The sequence below is a fragment of the Eurosta solidaginis genome, chromosome 1, assembly GCF_040869045.1.
Source record: "Eurosta solidaginis isolate ZX-2024a chromosome 1, ASM4086904v1, whole genome shotgun sequence".
Lineage (NCBI taxonomy): Eukaryota > Metazoa > Arthropoda > Insecta > Diptera > Tephritidae > Eurosta > Eurosta solidaginis.
The window spans coordinates 150,738,355-150,754,969 of NC_090319.1; the positions used below are offsets into that span (position 1 = coordinate 150,738,355).

The 16,615-nt window shown below is 36.7% G+C and overlaps 1 protein-coding gene across 20 annotated transcripts in view; it reads right to left on the minus strand.

Annotated features, from left to right (window-relative positions):
- Nucleotides 1-3,699: 3,699 nt before the first annotated feature.
- The window catches only part of LOC137236879 (protein eva-1), a 3,007,131-nt gene continuing 2,994,215 nt past the window's right edge, over nt 3,700-16,615 (minus strand). For 16 of the 20 annotated variants that reach the window (XM_067759962.1, XM_067759959.1, XM_067759961.1 and 13 more), the window contains one exon: nt 3,702-4,586. In XM_067759962.1, the coding sequence (XP_067616063.1) occupies nt 4,321-4,586 (266 nt within the window). In that variant the 3' untranslated portion in view covers nt 3,702-4,320. Of the gene's footprint in view, nt 4,587-16,615 lie in introns of all 20 variants that reach the window. The other 4 variants (XM_067759964.1, XM_067759963.1, XM_067759969.1 and 1 more) reach the window with 4 other exon arrangements.

A 16,615-nucleotide genomic window follows, 5' to 3' on the forward strand; every position in this document is an offset into this window, starting at 1 on the left:
CGAACATTCAGACCCAGAGTCTATAAGTGCTCTCGCGGAGAAATCCACCCCATTATATTTTATTTTCACTCGTGCTGTACCTAGTAATACCCCCTTTGTTGTATGTGCATGGCAGGAAGAGACGCTATTAATATTTTCTTTTCTCTTTTCAGAGTCCATCCTTGCCCTTGCCTGTTATGAAGTGGAGCTATTTTGTCTGCAGTGGACAGCTTGCGAAATTTTTGGCAGTTTCGTAATTTGTGCTCCTTACTGTTGCACATCTTACATGCCGTTGTTGGAACACTGGCTTGGTAAACTCCAAGTTTTGTAGACGTTTTCTTTGAACTATTCGTGTGAGTTTTGGGCGGCTTGTATGGTTTGCTACCCTTTTATGTCACACACGGTTTCTAGAGTCTGAAAACGGCTGGACAGGAATTTGTCCATATCTTCCCATTTTGGGATGTTTGTTCCCATAGCGCCAAGGTGGATTCAGGAAGTTTTGTGGAACAAAAGTATGTTATAATTGCATCCCAGTTTGTAATGTCGATTTTGTGACATGGAAGCGCTGATATGCAATTATTTATTTCGCGTTGTAATTTTTTTATTGTTGTTCCGCATTCGTGTTCGACTGCCGTAAGATTAAGCAAAAGCTTCAATTGCGTGTTCACTAGGACACGCTTATTCTCATACCTGTCTTTTAAGTTTTTCCAGGCTGTGTCAAAACCTGCATCCGTCAGGGAGCACCTCTATACTATTTCTTTTGCTTCCCCTTGAGTCTTCTGCCTTAGATAGTAAATTTTTTCAACATCTTGCAGATCCTTGTTGAGAATATTTAAGGCCGTGAACATATCTCTGAAAGCCGGTTAAGAAAGGTAATCATCGCAAGGGGCAGCCGAATTTTATGTCAATGACTGGGATTGGTTTCCACTTTTGTGGCAGGAAAGAGCTTTTATTTTTCTGCTTAATTGATTGCATGTCCTCTTTCGTTATATCTGTAGAGTTGAGGAGACCTTCATAAAGTGACTTTGTCTTCTTCCATAGTGATTTCAGCTCCTCTTGCTGTATTGCAAGGGTGTGTTTGTTTTGTTCAGCGATTGGCTTCGCGTTGAACTCCTGCTCAAACTTCACTATGCAGTCTGTCATTCTTATGTAGGTCTCCATTTTTTTCATTATTTTAAATATCTTGTCTCTTTTAAGGAACGAGAGCGGAAGTAATGATTCTGGAGTATTGTGCTTGCAACGAAAGCGAAATTATAAGAATTGACACAGATAAAAATATGTTTCAAAATTAAATGTGCCTAATTATTTGTGTATTGTTGTTGAAATCTCTACAAGTGACACAGATAGAAATTTGGATGCAAACTTAATGTGTCAAAATTGGTATTTGATGAAAGTGAAGTGGGCTAATTGTGCCAAACCAAATTAGTATTCCAAAAAAAGGAATTGAACGCAATTGTGTACTTCTTCGAAAGTGAAAAGCGTAATAAACTTATTTATTTTGAATTTTTTTCTGTTTAATACACAATTTTGAAAATAACTTTATATGGACTCTAAGTGAATTTTGTCTGCTACAAGCCTCAGTTGCCACTAGCCATCCAATGGTGTATATAAGTCGCAGTGGCGTGGATATTGTGTACAAGTGTATATAAACTGAAGTGAATTTGTGACAAGTTTACAAAAAACATCAACCAGGTGGAAATAAAGGTGTTGTGTACTTCTTATCGAGGTTTCGAATGAAAGGAAACTATACCTAAGTCTTATGTTACACAATGTAGTGGAAGTGACGAAAGAGAAAAAAAAAAAAAACACTGCCTGTCTGCCTTGAGCTGTGTCGGAGGACTCTTACCACTGGTGGGGGAGTCAACCGATAGCCAAAAGGCGATTGGTGTGTTTAAAAAACACGAAATTTCCACCTACTTCGAATTATAAATCTATCAAAAGTTCACTTCTATAAGTTCACGTATTGCAAAAAAAGTTGTGGTGCATGAACCAATAAAACCAACGTACCTTGTATCGCTTAAGTGATGATTTGTTTTATGATATGTGGTTAGATGCGCGGACTGTATGATGTGCGGACTGTATGACGTGTTGACTGTATGATGTGATGACTATATGATGTGCGGACTGTATGATGTGATGACTGTATGATGTGCGGGCTATATGATGTGATTTGGTGTGCGTATGGAATGCTCGTTATTACCACTCGTTGCTAGTGGCTGATCGTTGGTATTTCTTGATAATTCCAAATAATTTTTCTTGCAAATTTGAACCGTGGATTCTAAATAATTTTTGCTGATAAATTTGCCTCTTGAAATTTTAATGCGCTGGCTGAATTTTGTGTTCACTTTCGTTTTTCCTGGCGCGATAGGACCAATGTTTACGCGTGGTTCGGGACGATGGGGATTGGCTCGCACGTAACACCAAAAAAGAAATGTAAACGAAAAGGAACTAGTTAGTGTCTTATTGAAAACACCACTTTCACTAATATAATTAATAACAAAGGGTCGTTATTCAAAAATTTAAAATGCAAAGTATTTAGGAAATCAAACTTTAGCTTAATTGTATGTAATTTACACTTGAAACAATAAGGAATGCTTACCTTCGGTTTGGTTGCTGGAGCTCACTTGCGGACGTTCAAGAAAGAAGTGAAGTGAAAAGAAAAGAAAAAGTTCATGGCACCCGCCGATTACTAACTTTCGTCGAGTTTTCTCCTACTCAATTAGGTCTCGGCGGTGCATGGACAGTTACCGGTAATAGTCAAAGTACGGGGCGCATCAGGGTGACCCGAAAGTTATTTTAAAAATATTTAGACTAGTGACCTAAACATATTGGCTTAACGGACGCTGCACCTATTGTACTTTTTATACCGAATTTCCGGAAAAACCTTAAATAGTATAAAGATTTTTGTTACATATTTATCTGACAAATTTCATTAGCACGCATACCCTGTTTTAACAATATTCTCTTCTTCGACTGCGCGGGGAAACTCGATTTCACTGCCCTTAACTCTCACAATTAGGTTTGCCACAGCCTTCAAACTTCTGGAAAAAGACGCCTGGCTCATTGGCATAGTGTAATTGTTGCCCACGCATGTTTGGTACGATCCATTAGCAAAGAAGTTCAATACCGATAAAACGCGGATCGTTATTGGCAAGGAGGTTTGTTGATCATCGTGCGGTTCCAAGTCATCAATAAGGCGAAGGCACAAAGAGCGGGTCAAACGGAAATGTTGAAAGAACACATTTTCACTTTAGACAAATGGATTGCTGGCATCTCTCAGGGATTTTAAGTACCTCGAGCGATCTCTATTTTCCTCATTTTCCTCATCTTCACACAATAACAGCAGAAGTAATAACTCTTCTTCCATTTTAATTCAGACACAAACACGCAATAACGTAATTTTTAGCGCAAATTGGAATTGTCAAGAGCGTTTAAGATTTTGACAACTTGTTAACCAAAGAGCTTTTTATATTTGACACAGAATAGAAAACACTTGATAAATAATCAAACTTGACAAATAAGCAAGATGGTGAATTTGTCAAGTGCACAGAATAGGACTGTAAAAATGTTCAAAATGGTATTCCAGAATGTACCTTACTATATGCACAGTAAATAATGTGCGATAATTTAATAAAGAATTTCGGCTTTATTCGAGCTGAAGACGTAAAAGGTCATTAAGCTACTACTTTTTGCACCTAAAGGCGTATTTATCGTACGCTTTCGGACAGCTTATAGGACAATTTTTGTCAGAGAGCGTGCCCGAGTGCGATCAATCGCTATGGTCATTTCATATTGCCGTCATCTTATCTTCAATTTTATTGAATTTTTCAATATCTCACACGTAAATATATGGATAATTACTGTGTAAAAATATTTTTATCAAAAACCAAGTTTTTGCGAAAAACGCAAAAGCAAATTAATTTTAAAAAGTGGTCGGAACGGGAAATCAAAATCAATGGGATCCGCAGAAAGAGTGTTTGACACATTTTAGCTGAGCTCTAACTAAGACATAGTGAATTATGTAAATAAGAATATGTTAGTTTCACTCAATGCCGATTTTCATTGTCGCAAAGAGTTATTTACCGCACATCGTCATGTATTTTAAAACAATAAATTGGTTCTGGCTACACAACTCTAGTTGCAGTAGCGCATTCCATGCCATTGGCTAAATAAATTGTTGCTGAGGGGGTTTTTGACATAATGAATTTTGTTTAACATTGCAGCTCTCAGGAAATTCCTGTTTTTACTCCTTCAATGTCGAAGATTAAGAAGTGTAGCGAATTCGGGTTCAAATGTATCAGTTTAACCCGAAATCAGTTAAATTCCTCTTTTTTAATTTCGTCATCCGTAATAAAACTGGGATTTAGTATTAATACCCATTGGCAGAGTATGTGTTTCCGTACCCTCATAGGATAGTTGATGTGTTTGCAATTTAGGATGTAAGGCAGATGGTTTTACATAACTTGATGATGAAATTACGGAAAGCTGGTTTCGTTCAATTGTATTCGGTGTTACTTGAAGAAACCCTGGGGAATTTGATGTGTAACTAATGTGAGTTGCTGATGGTGGTATAAATTGAGCTTGTAAAGCCATTAGGAAGCCAGTACCTAAGAAAATACATAAAAAATATTATTGACGTAAAGCAAATATTATACATATGCATTGTGAATTCCTACTCGGGAAGAATCTTTCCATTCTTCCATTGCCATGCGTACATGTCAGATAAGCTGACAGGGAGAACGGCTGACGCGAATGACCTGGGAATGGAAGAAAGGTTTGTTTGTGTGCTCACGATAAATAAATTGAATTGCCCATTTGATCCTTTCAATACAGCGACCTGCATATTTTATCACCTCCGAGAAGCGGTCTTTTATTAATTTCAAAAAAGCTAACTGGGAAGGCTACACAACTTTCACAAATCAATCTCTTGCTGCTCTCTCTATTCCTATTGATGTCCGGCAAGGCGAGCGGACGTTCCGCAAGGTCATCGCTTCATTTCGCGCTTTATTCCGGCCGGTAGAATACTACAAACTATAACACATTTCCCGGCTGAAGCTGCACACTTAGTAAGAGAACGGAATCTCAACTTGGATATTATGCGGCTGGTAAATGATCACAAACGTGTCAAATTGGAGGAGCATAATAAGAATTGCAACCTCTCTGCGGGTATTGGTAATTGTGGTCAACCGTCAAATCCTTTCCCAAACCAACAAACCACAATGATAAGGTATCCGTCGCTTTCGGCCATGAAACTTTATCGGATTCGAAGAAATGCGCGAGCACCTTTTGCCGACAATTTATAATGCAACCTTCAGTAGAAAAGGCCAGACGTCGTGCAAATAGCCGCCACATAAACATAAACACGACGTGCCCCCCATTACGATCACCCTCATAGAGGTAGATGAAGCCATCCAATATCCATGGCAATGCTAAAAGACCTTGGCGCTTAAGGAATAAACTACCTAATGCACGTTTTCAACCTGTCGTTGAAGTCCTTTGTTATTCCTGAACAATGGAAGTTAGCAAGGATAATTCCACTACTAAAGCCTGGTAAAACAGAATTTTCGCCTAGCCATCCATCAACATGTCTTCCGTAAAATGCATAGCACTACCACCGCGCTAAACACCATAAACACTCAGATAAAATCCCATCACAGCACGGTACTTGTGGCACCTGACCAGTCTAAAGCTTTTGACACAGTCAACCACGACATGCTACTCCAAAACATAGAGGGGTCACATCTTCCCCCTTGCCTAAAAAGATGAAACGCAAATTATCTAAATGAACGGCAAGCGTCGGTTCAATTTAGGAACAAAATCTGAAAGCCTAGGAGAATTAAACAGTGCTACTAAAGGGTGGTGTCCTATCCCCGCTCCTGTATAATTGCTACATACCAACGCTCCGTTCTCCACCAGAAGGAGTTATATTAATTTCTTGTGCGGACGACTGCGCGATATAGATGAACTAGTTTCTAAAATAAAGCAGCTATCTCCCAGGTCTTTCTGGTTACTTCACCTCGCGCAACCTAGCACTTTCAACGACAAAATCCACGGCAACTCTGTTTACGACGTGGACGGAACAGATTACGCAAATATTGGACGTTCACGTCGATGGTGTTACACTACCGACTCAGTCAACCAAATATCTTAGGGGTAACGTTCGATAATACTCTCACGTTCAAGGCACATACCACCGAAATTGTATCTAAAGTACAAAGTCACAACAAAATCCTTAAGTCGCTGGCCGGCCGCACCTGTGGAAAAAATAAAGAAACGTTGCTAACCACGTACAAGGCAATTGGCCGGCCGCTCATGTAATACGCATCACCAGTTTGGTCGCCTTGTCTTAAAAACACATACTAGAAAAGGCTGCTGGCCTGTCAAAACGCTGCAATCAGAACTGCCATGGAATGTCTCTTTATGACCTCTGAACTCCACCTGCAAAGGCCAAAAAGCTTAACATTAAAGAGCACAACGAAATGCTGAACAGACAGTTTTTGCCAAACTGTCACAAAGCAGGACACCCTAGCAAACAACTGCTTGATCTAGCCCCGCCTCCACGGCGGTTAAGGGAACATCCCCATAAGCACCATGATGATATCCGGTACCTGCCAGCACAGCTGCTTGATCCAGAAAAGTATAAGGAGGCCCAATAAAAACTCACACAGAATCAGTAAACGCCTTTGTCAGGACGCGCCCGGTAAACTCTGTTATCAATATATAATATCTTACTCTTGCAGAAGAAAAAACACACTACCAAGGGAGACACGAGTCACCTTGGCCCAACCTCGTTCTGGATACTGTAACAGGTAAAACTTTTACTTATCCAGAACCAACCTAGATATACCTAATATATGTTCTGCATGCGATGTGTCGCCACCAGTGTTGCCAGAACTTTTTCAGAAAAAAGGTTAGATTGACAAAAGTAAAAAGCTAAAAAAGGTTAAATAAAATTTTTTAAGGCTAAGAAAGAAAGCTAAAAGTTTAAGGCAACTTTCTATGCGTTTAATTAATTGTTTTATAAAAGACAAAACAGAATAAAAAAACTTGAACAATAATAAATGTAACCGACAACAGATCGGATTACGATACCAAATTTATTAATCGACAACGAGCAACGCACATAGGTAGATTTTCAAGTTTTAGCGGCCAAAAATATTTTATTGCCTATATCTTCTTAAAACTGTTTAATAAATGAAAAACTATAATAATTTGTCTAATTAATCGGTTATATTAAAAACATTGATTTTACACTGTGTAACACTAAACATTTTTTGCGCACTGAGGCTATTTTTCTTGTTGTACAGCAAGAAGTGTAATAATTTAGTTCTGTCTTTATCTAGGGTAAATTTTTAATTGGTTTTATGAAAAATTATAATAATTTGTGTAACTAATCGATTATATTAGAATATATTTTAAACTGTGTAACACTAAAAAATACCTGCGCAGTGAGGCTATTTTTCATGTTGTACAGCAACAAGGGTGTATCAAACCCTCTATCTAACCCCCTATCTGCAAGTATCTGCAGCTAAATTCAATGCAGTTGGCAAGCTAATTGTGCCAAGTGCCATGTTCAAAACTAATTTTCACTTGGACAGACTTGGAAACAAAACTGGTTTTGAACACCAAAAATCAAAAAAAAAAAAAACAAATCAAAAAATTTTTTAACATCTTAAATAAAATAGGTTCTTTATCAATTTATAACTTTTAAAAATACAAATACCATTAATAATGTTATTTATTTACCTGAAATATCAGAATCCATCACAATTACTCAATTCAGTTGTCCTAAAACTTAAAATATTCACGTTAAAACATGCGATTTCACACAGGTTAAAAAAAAAATATAACACGCGTTTCAGAAATAGCTAAATTCCGATTACTTGACAGCTAACGCCATTTTCCTGAAAACATAATTAAAACACTTTTAAATAAATATCAAGAAGAAAAAAATCAAGAAAAAGAAAAACCGCAGAAAATATTTAAGTCAGTAGCTTATGTGCCAAAATTGTCGGAACGATTGGCCAAATCAGACTGCTACAACAAAGATGAAGTAAAAATAGCCCATAAGCCGATAAATACATTAAAAAACATATATAATCAAACAAAATCAAAAATTCCACATACAGAAAAAAGCAATATTGTGTACGAAATCCCTTGCAATGGAAAAAACAACCAACCATGCCACAGCGTATATGTTGGAACAACAAAAGGCAAACTTAAAACTAGACTAGCGCAACACAAATCGGATTACAAATATTGCCACCATACTGCAAACCAAAAAACTGCACTTATGACCTACTGTACTGAAAACTCCCACTCACCAAACTTTGACAAAGCTACTATTCTTCAACAAGAACAACATTACAGAAAACGATTTACTCTGGAAATGCTTCACATTATTAACACACCAACCAGTAAACGAATGAACTACAAAACGGACGTAGATAACTCTGCTAGCTTCTATAGATATTTGTTGACAAACAAACGATCAGTGATAAACTCCATGTCAAGTGATACACACGTGTAAAAAATGTATGTTATTAATTTTTTTAAATTTGTATGTTAGAAAATTTGTTATTTATTTATTTATTTTGATGTTTTTATGTTTTGTAGTGTTCACCCTGAAGACGATTACCGTGTGTAATCGAAATATATTGGTAATATATAAAAAACCCTTGTGTTTTTATTTCAATTCAGACCTGAAGCCAGCTAAAAAAAAAGTGAAAGCTTAAATATTTAAATATTTCACAAACCACAAAAATTGTAAGCAACGGCAATCATCAACTAAAAGGGTGGAAATAATATGGTGATCTGATCGTGAGGAGCAGGGGCAGGAGGAATAAGGCGACATCAATATGAAGGGAGATTTCAAAGCAGATTAATTAAATTTCTAAAATAAGTTTTTTCGTTGGGTAATATTTGCTTCCTAATTCTTTTGTTTGTTTTTGAAAAAAAATGGTTATTTGAAAAATTGTAACATACAAAGTGGAAGTGGAATTTTCAAAGGTCTACATATCCCCGACGGCTGGCCAGTGGACGGAGGAACCGGATCTACAATGTAATGTCAGTAACAACAAATTCTTTTTCATTTACTATTTTTCAGATATTTATTATTTATTTAGCATAACACATTTTTTTTGCATACCAATGATTTTTTTTAGGCTTTCAAATTGTTTTTTTTTTTCGTCCTTACGATTTAATATATATATATATGAGTGTCCACCATTATTTTGATATTTAATCAAAATATCAAAATTCGAATTTTGAAAACTCTCCTTATATAATATATATATATATATTTTTTTTTTGAATTTGGCTATCAAATTCACGTACATTTTAAATCAGTTGCGAATGCTGAAATATATAGTTATGTATATATACATATATATAAGCATTGATTTTACCTTTAATTTGAATATGTTTCGAACATATATTTTTATTTCGAATTTGGCTGAATTGAACCCCTTCCCCCTGTATATATGAAAGTTAGGAAGTTTTCTTTTCTTATAATATTAACTTATTGTTAGTTAAAGTTAATATTACTATAATATATGAATTTGTACGTAATAATACATAGATTTCAATAACTTTCGATATAATGTCCAAAAAGATTCCACAACTCTGTTAATATGAGGAACTTAAGAGCGAACTGAGAGGTAGCTTTTCGAACATGTCCAAACCTATGTAAACACTTTCTTGTAGTGATCTTTGGACAAGATATAATATTAATTGAAGAAGTTTTGTTCTCTACCAAATTTTGATATAATGTTAAATGAGTTATGTAGATAGGAAAGTATGATGGTTGCATGCACGTATGCATATATAAGGAGACAAACACTTTTGAGTTAGATTAATAAAATTATCAATAAAAAAATATATTTGGGAATAGTTAAATTTAAACTAACAATGTTTTAATTTTTTTTATTGTGTGAGAGGCATTCCAGGAGAAAATGGGCTAAGAGACGACCACATATGAAACTCTTAGCAGGAAGGGTGGGTAAAGACTCGGAGAGGCAAGCAACATCGAAAGCCCTCCATACCTCCGGTGAGTAAAATTTCTTTCCAGCAGATATGCAAATTCAAAGAACAGTTTACAGTCATTTTAGCCTTCTTTTTATTATAATAGATTAAACGAAAACGTTCATCATACGTCCTAGCAACCCACTTTTATGTTGCAAGCTATGCAACAACAAAATCTCTGTTTAAAATTTTTATTTTTATTTTTCTGTGCCGACCAAAAAGTCAGTGTAGGAGCAAGAACCCGACCCCATTCGCTGAGTCTTAACTGGTTTATTTGAACAGAGTATGCTCCTTAAACTATATACCTATACAGTCGGGTAGGCAAGTCACCATGTGGACTGAAAATCCAAAGCTGTGGTTCTGTCTATTAATGTGCATCTGTTCTCTAGTTTTCAAGATAGTTCCGGTTGTTCATTCAAGATGTAGAAATAAATGGTTCCAAGAATTCACCATCCATATCAACCATGCAACTCCTGTTATGTAAATATGATTTGATCCATTTAAGGATACTGGAATGAAAACCCATGAATGCAGTGAGAAATTTTGTCAAATGCCTTAGAAAAATCAGTATAAATCGTATCAAGCTGTATACCATTACAAAAGCAAGAATGGCAATCCTCGGTAAAGACTGAAAGATTGGTAACTGTCAATCGCGCTGCCACAAATCCGTGCTGGTTTGCACATATAAGATGTTCCACGTGAAAATAAAGTTTCTTTTTTACATTGCATTCAAACAGCTTGGCAACAGATGGCAACTTCGATATAGGCCTATAATTTAAAATATCACTTTTATTGGATCTTTAAAAAAAAGGTTATAGAAGTGTTTTTCCAATCATCTATGAAGGCTCCCGATTCTAGGGACAGATTAAAAATAAGCATGAGAGGCTTTACAAGCGCGGTGCAATTTCTCAAAAGTTTCATGGAAAGCCCATCAACATCAGTCTGAGAAGAGTCTTTGACATTCTTTAAACATTTGATGACATCAACTTCAGATAATATCAAAGTTCCAAAATCAATAGAAGAACACAGTTTATCGTTGAGGTTAACACGTAAAGCAGCTAGTTCATTTGCAAACAAGACCTCATCTGATAAAAAATTCGAAGAAAAGAAATACGCAAATATATTGATTAAGCTGAGATATTGTTGTAGTACACGGTTTTGGGAATACTCGATACATTTTTTTAGACTTAATATATGTAAGTCCAGGACTTTTAAGGATTATTCTTAATGTTTCATATAAAAGTTTATTCAAATCATTAAATTTTTTCTTATAATAAAAATACAAATCAAAAAAGTTGGCCCTTTTTCTGTCTTTATACTTTTTGAAAAACCTATTTCTCAAATTTTTCAGATGTTTAAGATCTTCCGAGTACCAAGGAAACTTATACACTTTACTCCTAATAGTAGGAATATATTTATTACACAAACCTGCCAGAGAGCTCTTAAAGATACTAAAGCAGGTTGCAACTTCATTATTTTTAAACGCGGAATCCTGATCAAAGTCGTTCAACTCTTCATCAAATTTATTAAAATTGTAACGATCAAAATTAAATGACGGTTTTGTCATGATAGGGGCGATTCTAAAAACTCAACTTTCATTAAGATCGGGATATGATGCAAATTAACAGGCGATACACAAGTTGCAGCCTGCGACAACACAAATTTCAGTTCGTTACTTATAAAAATCAAATCAAGAAAGCGATGCAGGTTGTTACATAAACCATTAATTTGTGTTAAGCCAATACTTGTAATATTTACAGCAGTTAAGTACGAATTGTTATCAAGATAATTCCAATTAACAGAGCCCAAATTTAAATCGCCAAGAACCCATAATTCATTGTTCCCAATGTCTCGATGAATTGCGAGAGTATTGTCAACATGAGATTTGTAAGCACATTCATTACTCAATGACGGATGGACGCAAATATAAAGATAAATAAATAAAATGGAACCACAAAACATTATCATGCAATTCAAAAAATGACATAAACAAATTGCACCTATCTGCTTTTAGCACACTTCCACATCTCTTGCAGCCAATTTTAAGAGGATCTCTGTCCTTACGATAAACTTCAGAAAATATATCAATAAATTGAACAAAGAAAAAAAAACCATTAATTGAGCCATGCCTCAGTTAAACCAAAAACACAAAAAAATTCTAAAAGAGAGCTTATCATGCATATATTATTTGTTTTACTTCTAAGACCAGAAGTGGCTGGCGAAAATCCTTGGGCTGAACCCTCCTAGAGGGTGTCGGCTTAATAGCTCTGGCATATGAAAGTTGCCTTTAAACGTGGCCTCAAGTTGGGGGCCGGACCGGTGGTGTTATGCGTTGCCGTACCGATGATCAGCCTGGCGGGGGACCCCCTCAAATAGCCCAGTGGCTAATGGAGTCCTCTGGAAACTAGGCCACGCCCAGTTGTAATTTTGGCCTTACCCCAAGTGTAGCGGATCTCTGGCTGGGGTGCATGAATCCGTTCTCCGCAAATCGTGGGATTCAGTGATGGAGTTTAAAACCAAAAATTAAAATCTTTAGTATGTTGTTTGGGCCAATTTATAAATATTTGGTTTGCTAAAATGAGCATTTGTGGCCATAAATTAAAACAGGGTATATTTGTTATTCCCGACGCGTTTCGACGTTACCTTACGTCTTCTTCTTTGGGGATCTGTTTAATGTTAAGTATATAAAATTAAATACATTAAACTTTATTTTAGGATATCTAACAATAAACATAAAACTGGCACATCACTTAACACTTATTTAGCTACTTACATTAATATTCACATTAATAATTATTTGTTTCAGGTACTAATATAATTTTTGCACAACATTATTAACATAGGTACATTAAAATGACATTTGTTTATTTTTTACATTCTCTTGCATCTCTGTATAACAGCTGAGTAGGCACTGCTTATGTTGTCAAAATCCTCTTTGAAGTTCATCGCGTTTTGTAGTTGTTGTTGGATGCGAATACTTTCCAGCGTCATTCCCGTTTTCTCTCTCCGTTCAATGTCTAAAATTTTAACATTTGAGAAATCCGCTACGTGTTTGCTCTTTGTAAGGTGTTGTGCTAGACCGGTCGACGATTTTTTGTTTTCTGCATCTTTCTTATGTTCATTAATTCTTATACCTAGTTGCCGTTTTTTTGTACCGATGTAACATTTGTTACATTTTTTGTTTTCGTTACCATTGCAAGTTATTTTGTAAAGAACATCTGTTTGTTCTTCTTTTGTAATTGGGTCTTTTGTTCTAGTGAAAATTTGTTTGAGCGTGTTATTTGGTTTATGCGCGTAATTAATGTTTTTGTTATTTATAGTTTTATGTAATATTTCATTTTCTGCAAGGCCCGGGATATAATTTACGCCGATATATTTCTTGTTCGTATTATCTTGCTTTGTGTTGTTATCTTTTTGGTGAACTCTGTTCACCGTATTTTGGATGAGTCTATCAGTAAGAGAACTTGGATAGCTATTTTTAAATAAAATTTTCTTTATCTGTTTAATGTTATCCTTCAAGAAATCTTCATTGCTAAGTAATATTACTTTTCTTATTAAATTTGTTGTTGTGTTGATTTTTTGTTTCCATGGATGGTTTGAGTGGTAATTTATTAATCGTCCCGAGGCAATGGATTTTGCGTACCAATTCATTAGTAAATTTTTATTTTTTTCTACTCACTTCTACATCTAGGAAGGCTAATTTGTTGTCTTTTTCCATTTCAATAGTGAATTTTATACTCGTGAGTTGAGAATTTAATGTGTTTAATATTTCTGCCGCGTCCTTAGATTTGATTATTGCGAATACATCATCTACATACTTGTTGATGTATTTGATGTATATGTCCTTTTTCTTCAATTCAGCTGTGCTGTCGTCAAGAATTTTGTCTAGTACTATATCCGCTTTAGTTGGCGATAGTGGATTTCTCATTGGCATCCCTAAGGTTTGTTGATACAGTTTTGAATTGTACATGAAATAATTGTTTTCTCGCAGGCAAAATTCTAGTATGGTTTGGAATTGTTTCTTTGATATATTTGTATGCCTTTCCAACTGCGTCCATTGTTTCATTATCGTATGTATTGCTATGTGTGTGGGAATGTTTGTAAAAAGTGAAATTACGTCAAATGATATAAGTATTTCGTCATCGTCTCTCTATCCACTTCTATGGGTTGCCACACTTAATGAGCTCTTGGTTCTTCTTGAGAAGGACGGATGCAGCAAGGTAATCGCATATGCAGATGACCTCGCGCTGTTAGTTAGCGGGAAGTTTCCGCAGACACTATGCGATCTAATGCAAACTAAGCTGAGACTGGTGGAGAACTGGACCAGGAGTAAAGGTCTATCGGTTAATTCAGCCAAAACTTAAATGGTTCTGTTCACTAGGAAATATAAGATACCTGCTTTGCAGCTGCCTGTGCTAGCGGGTACGACCCTGACGCTGGGGGACTGTGCCAAAAACCTAGGAGTAATTTTGGATAGGAAACTATCCTGGAGGGAAAACGCTCAGGAGCGTGTGAGGAAAGTAACGGTGGTACTATATAGGTATTATTGGTCCAAGGAGCCGCCGGACCTGAGCAATAGGCTGCATATATATACTGACGGCTCCAAACTGAACAAATCGGTGGGCAGGGGGGTCTTTGCACCTCAAATAGGGTGGAATCTATCCCTCAGCCTACCCGACAATTGCAGCGTCTTTCAGGAGGAGGTGGGTGCTATAAATGAGGTCGTTGATCAGCTGAGGAATACTGTTCACGGCTATAATAATATTTGTATTTACTCTGACAGCCAGGCTGCACTAAAAGCGCTTGGATCGGTCACATGTAAGTCCAGGACAGTAGAGAAATGCCTCAAATCTCTTAACGAGATCGCTGAGCAAACTTCCCTCAGTCTAGTATAGATCCATGCTGCATTCGTCGTCCTGGAAGGGACTGAGCATGCCGCTCGCTACCTGTAAGCTCACTTTGAAAGGAATTTTCCTTAGGGAAGCGGGTGGGAGATGGAGCCATCTCGAATCCGGCCACCACACTAAGCTCGTGTGGCCTGAATGGGACGCGAGACGTACAAAACGTCTCCTTCTTATTGGAAGGGGGACATATCTGTGGTGCTTGGACTTATAACCGGCTACATAGCAATCGGGAAGCATGCACAACGGCTGCGTGCTCCTTATAATGTTTACTGCAGGAGCTGCAAAGACAAAGAGGAGATAGAAACAGTGAAGCATTTTCTGTGTGACTGTCATGCACTTTGTCGCAAGATGAAAAAATCTCTGGGATAACCCTTCTTTGACGATCTTTGTGGATCTTTGTGATCTGGCTAAGTTGGAACCTAAGAAATTCCTGACATTTGCTGAATCGACCTGTTGGTTTGAGTAGGGAGAAATCCACGTGGTATCACAATGGGACCTTTTGGGCCTAAGTGCACTGGAGGTCGCACCGGTGACCACTCTAACTTAACCTAACCTAAGACCAGAAGTGTTTTGGTAATAAATCTTAATTTTCTTATAAGCACTGCCTCAATCTATTAGATTCGAGGTGGTTGGTAGTCCTCTTTCTAAAAACAACAAAACAGACGAACAGACACATTCGCCGGCCAAATCTCTGGTTTCACCAGATTTTCATATTCGGTTTCGACCACACCCAATTTGAAATACACGAATCTAAGAGAATTTGTATCTATCTTTTCTTGCCAGCTTATGGCAGCACAAATGTTGCTTACCAACGTGCGCATATTTTTCGACATGCTCCATAATATTCTCCGGCTGAACCGAAAGCTTGTTTAAAGCGGGCAGCAAACAGCAAATCATTGCTCTTACCGGTTCCTACCAGTGGTTTTTCTTGCTGCCTCTGTTTTTTTTTTATTTTTCCTCTTATTTTCCACCACCATCCTCGCATTTTTATTGTCCCTCGACAGCGCAGCTAAGATTGTTATTGACGAAGAGTCCGTATTTTCTGCATTATCCACCAGTTATTTATGCACTGATTTGTTGGTAGGAGCCTAAGCAAATTCATTATTGTTTACACAAGCATTGACTTTGACTGCACAATCAATTGGCGCAGCACAGTCAAGCGAAATAGAGAGCACAGCAGAAAACGAAAACATCCCAGCATTGTTGGTATTTGGCGCAATAGGAGAACTAACAATTGCAGCAGGGTTAATGGCAGAGTGTAAGCATCCAGAATTTCAGATTTTTTGCTTCAGGACTTTGACCTCCATTACCAAATCAGCAAAAATGGAGGCAAATTGTTATTGACACAGTTATCATAATTGAACGCTATATTTTTGTTGCATTTCATAAAATTTGTTATGTTGACATCAATGCTTTTGCATAAATTATGAGCTTGGGCCTTGCAAGTGAGCAACTTAATGCATTATCTTTGGCAAAAGATCTACCGCATAAATCACAACGCGTACGTAAGAGCGAAAGAAAAATAAATAAAAATATAAATAAGGAGCTAAGAAAAAACAGCCCGTTAAGCTTCAATTATACTATACCATTTTATACTATTACCATTTTCTGTTAACCTTGCCGTGCGCGGACGTGTTTTTGATCGCTCTTCGAATTGTTATTATTTTCCCTTTGTAAACAAGTTTTATCTTTTATAAATATTTACTAAT